At 44.6% G+C, this 13,099-nt stretch overlaps 1 protein-coding gene across 5 annotated transcripts in view; it reads left to right on the top strand.

Moving 5' to 3' along the window:
* The first annotated feature begins 784 nt into the window (after nt 1-784).
* Nucleotides 785-13,099, top strand: part of LOC140267210 (centrosomal protein of 128 kDa) — a 41,569-nt gene continuing 29,254 nt past the window's right edge. For 2 of the 5 annotated variants that reach the window (XM_072362422.1, XM_072362421.1), the window contains exons 1-13: nt 786-1,543; nt 1,788-1,874; nt 2,194-2,320; nt 2,501-2,619; nt 3,588-3,679; nt 4,487-4,589; nt 5,135-5,248; nt 7,071-7,157; nt 7,730-7,804; nt 7,972-8,101; nt 8,530-8,669; nt 10,405-10,476; nt 11,508-11,693. In XM_072362422.1, the coding sequence (XP_072218523.1) occupies nt 1,358-1,543; nt 1,788-1,874; nt 2,194-2,320; nt 2,501-2,619; nt 3,588-3,679; nt 4,487-4,589; nt 5,135-5,248; nt 7,071-7,157; nt 7,730-7,804; nt 7,972-8,101; nt 8,530-8,669; nt 10,405-10,476; nt 11,508-11,693 (1,518 nt within the window). In that variant the 5' untranslated portion in view covers nt 786-1,357. Of the gene's footprint in view, nt 1,544-1,787; nt 1,875-2,193; nt 2,321-2,500; nt 2,620-3,587; nt 3,680-4,486; nt 4,590-5,134; nt 5,249-7,070; nt 7,158-7,729; nt 7,805-7,971; nt 8,102-8,529; nt 8,670-10,404; nt 10,477-11,507; nt 11,694-13,099 lie in introns of all 5 variants that reach the window. The other 3 variants (XR_011907197.1, XM_072362423.1, XM_072362424.1) reach the window with 3 other exon arrangements.

The raw sequence follows: 13,099 nt of genomic DNA, 5'->3' as shown, positions 1-13,099 counted from the left end.
CTCTGCGCTGGGTTTGGAGGTGGTCTCCAACTCGAGGGGAGGGAGTTTTCACTTTCCAGGTTCCCAGTTTTACTAAAGAATTTGAATTAAAGTTTTACCAGAAGCGAGGCACCGTGGCCCAACTTCCAACGGTTAAACACAGAAACGCAGCAGCTTATGAACCCATAACAAGAGAAAAATGACACAAAAAAAAGCATTTTGTAGGCACAGTGTGCACCTGTACTTCGAGACAGTCTTTGGGAGATTAGTAAGAGGATTAGCCCTAAATTGACTGTATTTGCACTGGAGCTTTTTAGAGGTTTATTCAAAAGTAAACGATTATAGAACATAAAATATCTGTCTGTTTTTTTCAAATGTTTTCAAATGTATTAAAATGACCATATGATTCGAATTTGATAACTGACAAGATTTTATAGTAATTAGACTTTTTGCATGTTAGATAGACTAGATGATTATATAACTTAATCAATACTTGATTAGGATTTTTAAATCACACACACACACACGCATATATATATGTATATATCAGTCAATTATCAAATTCGAATCATATGGTCATTTTAATACATTTTAAAACATTATATACATATATATATGTGTGTGTGTGTGATGAACAGACAGTTTATCATTGTTAAACTCCATTAACAGAGTTAAACAGTGATGAACTGTCTGTTTTTCTTCTCTCGAGAGAGCGGCAGCAGTGGCGCAAATGCATACCTTTGGACAATGTAGTTCACACATATTTAATTCCCGCACCGCTCCATTCTGGATGGCCTACACTTCCCGGCGTCCCTTGGAGCTGGTTGTGAACCGTTGTTTTCCTGCTCAGACGCGGCTAGTTCAAGTTGCCATAGCACAGTGGAGTAGAGGCTTGTTCTTCTGTAAGTTATCACTCTCACGGCGCGATAGCGGTGTTTCCCGTGGAACGTATTCCTGGCGTTTTCATCTTTTCCCTGCTTCTGCCTTGTGGTTTTTAAAGTGTTATCACAAGGTTGAACTAATTGGCTAGCATTTGGTTAGCTAGCTAGCTAACGTTCTCTTTAGTTTCCACTTGTTGCTAACCAGGAGGAGCAACACCCCCAACAATGTCTTGGACTGAGATTTATGGGGCCGAGGACAGCTTGAATGGTTATACTCCGCTGGTTGGATAGATTTGTGTCTCAATTGATTGTTAAAGTAACGGTGACAAAGCTCTCGTGTATTTTTGTTCTGTCAAAATGATACAATGCAGAGGAACTTTGTTCGTTAATCTGATTAACGTTAAAGTTAACAGTTAGCGTTCTCCACTGACGAATTTAGTGCTGGTCACTAATCGTCAAATTCGCGTCGTCTGGCATCTTTTAACCGGCCTCCAACTATGGACACGTCGAGTGGGTCGGATTCATACGACAGGATGCGCGCACACCGGCCTCGGGGGCGTGAATCCCACCGCAGACCTGGCCGGGACCGGGGCCGGGACGGGGCTCGAACCGGCGGGAGCGGAGGTGACGGTCGCGCCGCGGACATTTCGGAGAAAATCAGCACCCTCGCAGACACGTTACAGGTACTCTGCTTGGATTTCACACACCTGCAGCTACAGAGCACGAATCTTTGTCACGAAGCTCCACCACAGCCCAAAGCTGAGTGACCCGAAGCCACCTGTCACCTCATGCCATTCCAGATTCACAGTTGCATTGCGTTAGCATCCCTTCAGATACCTAATAAACTTAGTTTAGGATGTGCACATGTTACCTGTTTTTGCCTAGCAACGAATTTCCACAATGACTGACTAAAAGTCCCTCTGGCAGGACACCAGTAGGAACCTGACCAAAGTGGACCGGATGCTGGGTCAGTACAGGGAGCATACAGATGATCAGGCTGGAGCCATGGCACTGGTGAGACATCCGTTTCCTTCACTATTGTTTAATTGTAATAATCTCACACCACAGTGATGCAGATTATTAGACTTTCATTTTCATGTCAGCATTGTTGCAATCGATACAAAACTTCACTGCTATTTGCTTGAGTTTAAGACTCAATTCGCACTTCAGTCTCACTCCTCAGCTTCATGTGCTGCTATTTTTTTTTTTATCTGCGGCTCTATGACTTTATTCAGGATATACATACACAGTGTGTTCTGCCTGTTTTCAGCCGGTTCTTGTTTCGGTTGTTCCTGCAACTGTTAAATCATTGTGTTGGTGCTTTTTGGTGCAGCTCAGGGAGAGCTTGGAGGAATCAATCAGTCAGCTGCAGACACAGAGGCTGAGCAGAATCAATAGAGTTCGCAGTGCTTCTGCCTCCACCCTGCACACCAGTGACCTGGAAGGTGGCTCGGAATCAGGTAAAAAAAAACAAAACATTGGACACGATAGAAAAGATTTGCCTGTTAACTGCCTCCTGTTTGTTGTTGGTGATAAAACATAAAAGCTGTGCACCTTTAAGGAATTTTCTGAAGCTTTTGTTTAGTTTCTCATGACCAGCCGACATTCTCTCCTAAAAACTTATACTTTTGGGATTTTAGAGGACCAGCGCTTCTGTCCCACCTCTCCACTAAAGAACTACACGAGCACGCCGCGGAGGAGAAGGAGGTCTCAGTCTGCCAACGTTCGCTTCAAAGACCCCAACCTGGCCGGAGAGGATGTAAGGAATAACAGCCCAGCTACTAATCAGTGTCCCTTTGTGTGCGGTGCGAGGCAAAAACCTTGAGTCCCCTTTTGTTTCATCTAACCTTTTTAAAGTGGTCTTGAGCAACAGTTCTCCAGGCTTTCTGACGCCAATCGTCAGTCCAGTTCCCAGACCTGTCCCTTTTATTTCTTCTTGTTTCGTTTGTGAAGCCACTGTTCACTCATTCAGGGCCCTCTCACTCGTTGTGTCTACACACTTGGCAGAGAACCGATTTCAAATGCTATCGTTAGACACTTTGTTACCAGCAGCCCATTTCTTAAGTTCCGGATGTGAAAACAGTCCCAACAAAGTGATTCCAAAGAGCGAGCGGCCCAAAAAACTTGGTGTATCTCCGTATGATGTGCAATTTTTCCTTAGATAATCTGGCCAAGCTGGACAAGCAGAGGACAAAAAGAACAAGTGATGGGTCTAAAAACACAATACAGCAGATGAACAGTGTGGCAACATCTTGACAGAGCTTTGGAATATCCTTCAAGGAGCCTGGAGAACTATTCCTGAAGACTACTTAAAGAAAGTGATCTTGTCTAAGAGGTTTCAGGCTGTGTTTAAGAATAAAGGTGCTCATACACAATTTATTGAGATTGAAAGTCAGTTTTTGCCTTGTGTACCGCATTTCCATAGATGTGTGCATGTTTTAAATCACTGCACCTGTTCCCTTTTTAAATGTTTTTTTCTACTGGCACCAGATGAAGAAATGAGGGGTGGCTCAAGACATTTGCCCGATTCTGTAGTTTCAAAAAGCTGCCACTAGAGGGCACACGGACTCAGCAGCATAAATGAAACGCGTCCTCTGCAGATGTTGATGAGCTGAAATGACTTTTTGTAGGATTTCTTTCTACTGAGCTGCTGCTCAGACCAGTTTTTCCCCTCTCAGTAGGCGTTAGTGTGTCTTCACTGATGGTTGCATTGAACCTCTCGCGCAGATTCACGAGGTGCACCAGTCACTGCGGGATCTTCGCTCTGACCAGCAGAGACTGTCCGATGACCTGGACAGAGAGATTCTCCGGAGAAACAGGTATCTGATGGCAGAGCTCGCTCCCTGACATTATGAACAGACGCATAGCCTCACGACCAAAAGAGTCTGTGTAGTATGATTTCATCATTGGACAAAGCAAAGTTGTGTCTGCGTTTAAGAAGCTTGTAAAAAAAGATTCCATCAGTCAAATGGCAACGATGGGCCCGAACAGTGAAGATGTTTACTCTAACACATCAAAGCTGAATTGCTTTGAAGTCTGAAGTGAATACTCATAACAGCTTTAGCATATTAACAAAATGAATCAGCTGAAATGGACGAAACACTAATCAAGTGTTTAATAGAATTCCAAAGCAAAGTTTAATGGCTTTTAAAGGCTTTTTCTAATTAAGTACATGGTATATTTAAGTAATTGACACTAACTGATTAGTGTATTAGTATTGATTTCACAAACTTGAGTGTTGGGGTTGGTGCCGAGCGGAATACTGATCCTTTACTTTTCATAGCCAGTACACTGAAGGTTCTGCTTTAGCTTAGTGAATAAATGCACAAATGTCTTTAAATCTCTTTGATGGTGGTGGGGGGGGAGTCCTTGAAAACTTGGTGCGGCCGAGTCGGAAGACGGCAGATATTTCTCTCAGCGTGGATTGGAATTTTGACATTTTGAGGTTATTAAAAAGATCTCTCCCTTTTCCGAGCGCCGCCGTCCCGGAGCCAATCGATCCGCGGCCATATTTCAACATCTGCAGCTGAATAATTCTTCTTTTTCGTGGCGTCAAATTATGCGCTCACGTTGTGATCGATGACGTCTTGGAAAAAAAAAGAATCTTTCAAAAAGCGGTCCTCAAGGCGGTCGGGCTCGTCTGTTTTGTTTTGCAGGTCTGATATCGACACCAGGCGGGCGATGGAGAGCTTCACGGAGCACATGACAGCCTCCCAAAGACAGGACTCGGTGAGTTGTGGCTGCGGGTTTCCATCCCAGTACAAGTGTGTGAATGTGTGTGTGTTTTGGGGGGGGGGCTTTTGAATTCAAGGACATCCCAAAACAAACTTTGACAGCCGAGAGCTGCAGTAAAGCGTGGAATATGCAGATGTTTTTGTCTCTGAGTAGAAATAGCTGGGGCATGGAGCTTTACAGGCCCGACTGCTGCAAATATCTCACTTTGATTTCCAGGCACATAGCTCCTCATTCCACCATCAGCACCGCGACAAACGGGCTGCTGCACACGACAGCCGATGTGTTTAATATTTCTTTATCTCGTCCTGTCTGTGGACGCTACAAGATAAAGGTATTAGCTGTCCCTTACAGGTGGATGCGTGGCTTCCTGATTAGCCTGGAAGATGTCGCATCTTGAACGCATTACCTCCAGTCTGTTATCAGAGAGATTTCTTTCTTTTTGTCGCCCACACCTTAATTTCCTGTCTGTTCATTAATCACATCCCCGACCGGTGATGTTTGCGTGACCCGAGGCGTCCTCGCCCCTCCCGTCTGTGCAGGTGTCGTCTCGTGTGGAGCGGCGTCTGCAGGAGCTCGAGAGAGACGAGCGAAGGAGCGCGGAGAGAGAGAGGCGGCCAGAGCAGCGGGGGGCCGTGTCTGATGAGCTGCAGGAGGTGACTCTTTTTATTTCCTCACATCCGCACATTCATGCTCATTTCATTCATAAAGAACGCCAGACAGGAGCCTGTAGCGGTCAGGAAAGCACACGGGTTCAGAAGCGAGAGGTGAAGCGTGGCTTCAGAGTACGAAACGCATTAACAAATACGTGCACACAAAGCACGTTTATGTGACAAAATAAAAGGGACTTTTGTGTTCGTTCGAGCCAAACTGGACTTCTTAAATGCGAGTCGGACCGAAAGAGAGTCTTGAGTCTTCAAAAACTAACAGGCCAACGTTTGACATCACATCAATATATCAAATCATTTCCAGCTAATTTTCCTCGAAAGCAAGCTGAATTGTCTCAAATTATTTGGAGGGATCATAAGTTTCAAAGCTGTGATGCTCAGAGAGAAAAGCTTTTCACTTATGTGGCTGTCACCTGTTTTTTTTGGACAGTTCTCATTATACTCCAGTAAATTTCCCAAATCGTATCGGTTTGGTCCTTCTCTGCATATCGAGGTAGGCTGCTCATAACAGAATGTCGGGGGCACTTTTCCTGGATTTACAGCGGCACTAAATGCTGATTGGCCACTCTTGTGCAGAATGTTTATTGGTGCTCAGTTTTCCAAGAAATCACGAGCAGCTCTGGCTGCCAGCTCTGGCTGCCAGCTCTGGCTGCCGGCTCTGGCACACAAAGATTAGCATGGAGAGATGATCTGATTCCAGCTGAATCATTTTGTTGGAGTTGGAGTCTGATGGGTTTTGCCCAAAGCAGCTTTGGTAATATCTAAAAACTGCTGTGTGGACACAGCCAGCAGAGGGGAGTGCCTGTTTGCCTGTTCGGTGACATAAAGGGCACTTGCACCAACCTCTGTAATTGGTAGTTTGATTTTTATCAAAGAGAAATAATTTATTACCCACCATGTTTTCCATTCTGTTCATTCAAGGGTTAAATAGTAGCACGACACAGAAAATAGTTCTGTCGGATTCAGCTTTATTTGCCTATTTTGACCATTTTCCCCTCTTCTCTCTATAGTTTTACACCCACCTTTCCTTAGATTGCAGACTAGTAAGAGGAGTGAGTTCTAAACAGAAATTGTACGTGAAGGAATGCAACTTGACAGGTGAATGCGAGATGTTTAGTCTAAAGCATCTTAAGCTGATGGAGTTTTATCATTAGCTTTACTTTAGTGATGCAGACTGATGGCTTCATCGCCATGGTGCTGCTTTCACTTCAGTCATATCGCACACTTATCAGCAGGATGCCGGTTAATGTTTAAAATCACCGAAGCAGTATTTCTTGCGACTCTTGTTTCCATCTGGCATGCCTGCTGCATGGAGCTGGTGAACCACAGAGGGGCGCTGTGCAGCTGCATGCAGGCCAAGAATCCTTACACGCACGAGTTTCCAACACGCTGCGTAATGACAGTAGTCACCACTTCATTTGCATCCCTCTCCCCCGTAGTGCCGTAATGGGACACTGGCAGGGCCCTGGGGCGGTGGCAGATAATGCATTTGTCCAGAAATTAAGGGTAAATAAACAACCAAGAGGAAATGAAGAGGAAAATAATCTCTTCTTCTGTTAAAGAGCAGGAGAGGAGGGAGAGCAGGGGGCACATTCATTCCCCACCAACGGGCCCGCTGTGTTGTGAATCAAACAGATGATGAGTCACTTGGGTAGATGTTATTGCAAGCAGCCGGTAATTCATAACCACAGCCTGCTCAGAACGAGTGGGATCTAAGCTCTTGTTCAAATCCACCATGCACCACTCATGTTGCATTCTTTCACTGTTCTCATGCTGTGGTCTGTATGGGCTTTTTGTCTGTGTCCTGTAGCCTTTTGGGAAGCATCAAGTTCAAGCCCACGAGAGAGAGGACGCCACGGCAGCCAGGCTACTGCGGGCAGAGAGGGAGAAGTCCAAGGTGAATGCGTCTTGTATTAAAAAAAAATCTAAATATATTTATATTAAAACCGAATAAAGGGCAAGAAAATATTTCAAAAGTTTTTGGCTTGTATTTACAATCCAGTTCCAGAGATACTATATAAATGGTGTGAAACCATCCGATGATATGAAAGTCTCATAAACCAACACGAAAATGTAGGAAGTGAGAAAAAAGATTAGCTTCTCTCGACGGCAGCAGCATGTCTCTGAAATGTTGGTGAGGAGGCGATAAAAGGGTGGAAAAGTAAGTGTTTCATGGCTAAATGACAGCAGCTCATTGCCATGGTTGGGTTTGAAAAGAGCACCTTTGAGAGGCCGAGTCTCTCGGGAGTAAGGATGGGCAGAGGTCTGCAGAAAATTCTGCTTCTGCAATTTGTGGAGCAATTTCCGCATTATGCTTCCCAGTGTTAAATTCCAAAGAGCTTGTTTATTCCATCGCAAAAGCTGCAGAGAATCTGGAGACATCTCTGGAAAAAGGCATACAGCTAAAAAAAAAAACAGTGTTGGAAGTCTGCCTCCGCATCAGATTCAGAATTGTTCTGTTCTCCTCAGATGGAGCAGGAGCTAGAGAGAGCCAAGAGGTTACTGCAACAGTCTGAGGACAGCAGGGAGTCCCTCGTTCAGCAGGTTTGTTTCTGCTTCTCCACCTGACAAAGTGTGCAGATGTGCAGCAAACATCGCGGGACAAAACGATAGCCTGTGAAGAGACGTCACAGACAAACCTCACTGGTTCTTTTACCCACTGTCAGTCAGATGTCTCGTCTGTGTTTGCTTGCACTGCTGCTGAACACTAGGTGGGGGATATGCGCAGTGAGCTGCTGAGGACGAGGACGGAGGCGACGGCGCTTCAGAGGGCACCGCTGGAGACATCTCAGCTCAGCGCTCAGCTCCATGGGAACCACACCGTCCGGGAAGTGGGAAGAGGTGAGCTGCGAGGGTCAAATGGTGCCAAATCACGGCAAATGTCAAAGGCACGTCCAAGATATAGTCCCATTCAAGCCAATTACAGTCCAATTGATTATAATACAATCAGAATCAAAGAGTCCAGGTCATACAGAGCCAATAAAGGAAAATAAAATAAAGAAATAAAGCCAATAAAGAAAAATAAAACCCAGCTTTATCAAAAAGGAAAGTTTTAAGTCTAATTTTAAAGGAAGAGAAGGTGTCTGCTTCCTGAACCCAAAGTGGCAGCTGGTTCCACAGAGAGGGGCCTGATAACTGAAGGCTCTGCCTCCCATTCTGCTTTTAGAAACTCTCCACAAGTAAACCTGCAGTCTGAGAGACATCTATTCTACTTCTGTTGTCTTTGGTCATTTTAAGTCTGGTGTGATTTTTTTTTTGCGTCGATATAGATCGCTCAGACCTGGAGAGAGAAGTGGCAGAGCTGCGAGCTCAGCTGCGCAAAGCTTCCGTTCTCAGTGAGGTCGAGGAACTGAAGAGGGCTCTGGAGTGTAAGGAGAAGGAGATCCTCCAGCTCAGCGTGCAGGTGAAGGTGCGTATCACAGAAATTGACAGGAGAATGTGTGTCATACCATCCTTTAGTTCCTTAGTGTTTCTCCTTTAGAGCAGCGGCTCCCAGCCTGGGGGCCAAAGATCACAGGCCGAGGTTTTTTTGTGCAAAAATAATAACACATTTACTGGTTCATCACCAGTGTGGGTGAGGATGAGGTGTGTCAAACACTGCCGTTCCACGCAGGTATGTTGGTTGGAACATTAAATCTCTAAAATGGAACCAAGACGCTGCAGGGTCCTAAAATCAAACAACACGCACCTCAGAGTTGGGAAAATGTCAGACGGGGAGCGACAACAATTTCCACTCCAGGTGAAACAGTCTGGTGGCCGTGCGTGTCGTCGCAGCTTTATTTGTCTCATTATAGTAAATGTTGATGCTTACAAGTGAAAGGATTTAAGAGTGTTGAGCCTCTAAATTTCCACCTTGAGAATGCGGAGCTCCTCGTCCGTGAAGGCGAGCTCAGTCCCATTCAGACAGTTTTGGATCGTCAAAGGGACTCGCTTTCTCACACCGACCAGCCAGTCATGTATATAAGCTTATTCTCCTGTTCACAACTACTTACCTGCCGGGGGACAGACTTCAGCAGCTTGTAACAAAAGCAAAAGGCCATAACGGGCTGCCACAAAACATCAAGGAGGCATGCGAGCTCGAGGTGGCAGTTTTTCTTTTTATGAAAGGTGATAAAGTCTTAGAGATGTGTGCGTGGCTTTTTGTGAACCACTGCCTTAAAATATGCAGCAAAAGCAGCCAAATGAGTGCAAATGATCACAACACGAACGCCAGTGCTGCCCTCCTCACCTTGAGCAGGGTTATTTCAACACGCTGGGTGTCTGTCATCTGTGGTCCAGTCCTCTGCCAGCGCTGCATCGCTTGATCCTCTTAACCTCATCAGATGGAATGACTGTTTGAATAAGGGGATGAGATGTGAACCAGCTGTCATGGTCCCTCTCAAAGTGGTGCCACTTCATTACCAGAACACGTTCCTGTTCTAGGCTTTGGTATTCCTGATTGTGGTTGGCATCAATCAGAAGCGGAAATGGTTTCAGTTTAGGCTTTTTGAACAATCCTGTAATCCCTGATGATTCTATAGCTGAAAACGCGTTTAACCACGTCCCCCGCTGCAGAGTAGGTGTTAAGAGATGAAGTGGGTGTTTGGATGCATCACCTGGGGCGTCTTTTTTTTTCTATTTGTCTCATTTGAGTGTTAAATAAGCAAAAAGGGAAGCATAATGAAGAGAAGCAGTCTGAGTTTGTCTAAGACTAATCAGTGGATGACTAATTACCCCGAACTAACGCTCTTATTCCTAACTAACAGTTTAGTAAATACCTAAATGGTGGTTTGTTATTTTAGGGTAACCTTGCTTGATGTGATTTTCCAGGAGTTTTAAAGGAAACTGGAACAACTCTCCCTTCAGACCAGGATGCTGAGCACGGTTCTAGATAATCCAGTTTTTAGACAAACTCAACCCTCTTTGACCCATCTTTGCTAACTTTGTGTCCTTCCCCTATTTGCTCTACCTGCCCTGTACTCCTCATCTTTTCTTAAAATGTGTTCTATCCTTTTCTCTGTGGTGCCTTTTCTTCTTTTGTCTTATAACCCCACAGCCATTATCTCCTGTATACCTTTGCCCTGCTTTTCTTTTTTTACCCCCTCTACCAGCAGTAGTGTTTACTCAAATGTCAATCCTTGACCTTTCTTTTCTCTACATACAAGGAGTTGTCATCGGACCTTGCCGGGCGTGAGCAACAGCAGTTACGAATGCTGGACCAGCTCAAAGACATACAGGTAATTTAAAAGGAGAGCTTTACTCCAATGCGCAGTACTGGGCAAAAGGTCTTTCAGAGTGTTTCTGTGGACATCTGCTGCTTTTTTTTACTCATTTTCAGTCCTTCATGCCATTCAACACCGGCTTATGAATCATTCGAGCATAAACGTGGCACCTAACTCGCGGGATGAACCAGTGTTGTGGCTACACGTAACAGACATCTTAGCAAAGAACCGATTTTAAATGTGTTTCTTTGGGTACTTTGTTACGAGCAGCCTGTCAAAAAGACCCACGATTTGTTTCCATTTCTCTAGTTTCATCTCCAAAAATGTCAAAGATATTACAGTTTGACAGACAGAACGGTGTTTTTGCACCAGCAAGGTGATTCCCAAAGAGCTTTTAGATGAAAACCTGGCATACCTCGACATGATGTGAGGAAACTGGACAAATGTAGGTTATAAAACAGAAGTGGCAGGCCTGAAAGAAACTAACTTACAGCAGATGAACTGTATCTAAAAGTGAAGGGTGGCTGTCAACAAGCCATTATTAAGGAAGGGAAACGGGGAGAAAAGGCTGAGCTATGCCAAATGACCCAAGAAGTGGACTGAAAATGAGTGGCAACAGGTCTTCTGGAGGAATGAATCCCCCCCCCAGAGCCCAGACCTCTACATTATTGATGCAGTGTGGGATCATCCTGACAGAGAAGGGAACAGAACAGAAGGCAGCCAACATCCAAAGAAGAGCTTTGGGATGTCCTTCAAAAAGGCTGGAGAACTATTCCTGAAAACTACTTCAAGAAATGACAAGAAAGTTTGTCTAAGAGGGTTCAGGCTGTGTTGGAGAATAAAGGTGCTCATATCAAATATTGATTTTTTCAGACTCATTAGAACGTTTCCATTTGTCTTTGCACATATTTTTGATAAATCGCTACACCGATCTGAATTAGAAACATGCTGTTTCTGCCCCTTTTTTTTCTTTTCTGATGTCCCGCAGAATGAACAGAAGACAGAACTATGATGGACTTTATTCATAGATCGTGTCATCCTTTCAGAGCCGAGGGCAGATGGAGAAGAGAGAGATGGAGGCATTGCTCCAGGAGAGCACAAGGAGCAGAGAAGAGCTGAAGACGAGAGCCCAGGAGGCCGTGCGCCAGTGGAGGGCGAAGTGCAGGAGGCTTGAGAAGGAGCTGGAGGAGGAGAGAGCCTCGGCCCAGCTTCATACCAACAAGGCTGTGCAGGTTGGTCGAAGCGGATGTGTCCATCACAGACATTTACGGTCACACTGTATTGTTATGTCGACTTTCTACTATTCCTAAAACTACATTATAAGATTCAAAAAGTCAATCCCACACTTGAAATTGGGTAAATTGATAAAGAAAGTGCAATTTTCCTGCTTTCACCTGCCTGCGCCTGTCAGATGAAGAGACGCACACACCAGTATCAGTCGGCCAACATAAAGCCTCTGGCATGGAGTCAATCTGCATTGCATATACACTGGAAATATCTGGACACTCAACGCAGTCACATGACACCCTCTGTGTAAGTGAAAAAGACAACCTTTAAGTTGTAGAAGCCAAACAAATCCATCAAAGACGGCGGGGATTGTTGAATAACGTCTGGAAGAGAAGAATGTGGCGGTCAGCTCTGCAGCACACAGAGACTTGGGCATTTTTCAGAGTGACAGATGATCTTTTCCATGGTAATGAAGCCACTCTCACAGCAACCATTTCAGCAAGTTAGGCATGTCATTATCCAAGTCTAACAGAAGGAGTCGAGCAAAAACATGCTCCATCCACGCTGAGGTCGGGCAAATTTATTTAAGTGGCACAGTTTGACAACAAGATACAAGAACATAAAAGCATGATTTTAAAAAAAAAAAAAAAGAAGAAGAAATTTTACATTAAAATGAAGTAAATAAATAAAATTACTTTATTAGATGCAGTGGTGGACAGGAAAGTCTTAAGGCAAGAGCTGACACCGACCTGCAGTTTGTTCCACATACATGTATACGTGTAAAAACTGAAAGCTGCACCTCTATATTTAGTTCTGACTGAAGGCAGAAGGCAAATCTGTTCCTGACGACCTGAGAAGGTTCATAACATACCTTTAAAGCTTTAGAAACCACCAGCAGCGTTTTTAAACCAGCTCTTTGACTGACAGCAAGCCGGCGCATATACCTCAGGACAGGAGTGGCATGATTCACTTCCCTGGTCTTAGCGAGGACTCGAGCGACAGCGTTCTGAATCAGCTGTGGCTGTCTGATCGATTTTATTCGGCAGACCAGTAAATACACTGTTACAGTTGATCAAGGCTACTGAAATCAAATGCTCGGACCAGTTTTTCTAAATCAGTCTGAAGTTCAGACGAGTTCATAATGACACCCAGATTTCTGGCTTGCTTTGTGCTTTTTATTAAGATGAGACAGATTTTTAACTGTTTTTCATTGGCTTCAAAGGCAGTAAAATCGTTTCTGTCTTTGTTTAATTGAAGGAAATTCTGGACCACCCCATTGTTTATTCATTCAAGGCACTTAAAGAGCGTTTGTAAGGGGTTATAAACCTCAGAAAGTAGGGTGATGCACATCTGTGCATCGTTCACAGAAATGTGGGAGCTTATTTCGTTGCTTTGCATGATCTGAGGCAGT

This window comes from Leuresthes tenuis, unplaced genomic scaffold (assembly GCF_036924035.1).
Source record: "Leuresthes tenuis unplaced genomic scaffold, fLeuTen1.0.hap1 SCAF_13, whole genome shotgun sequence".
Taxonomy (NCBI): domain Eukaryota; kingdom Metazoa; phylum Chordata; class Actinopteri; order Atheriniformes; family Atherinopsidae; genus Leuresthes; species Leuresthes tenuis.
This window is presented reverse-complemented; position numbering and strand designations above follow the sequence as displayed.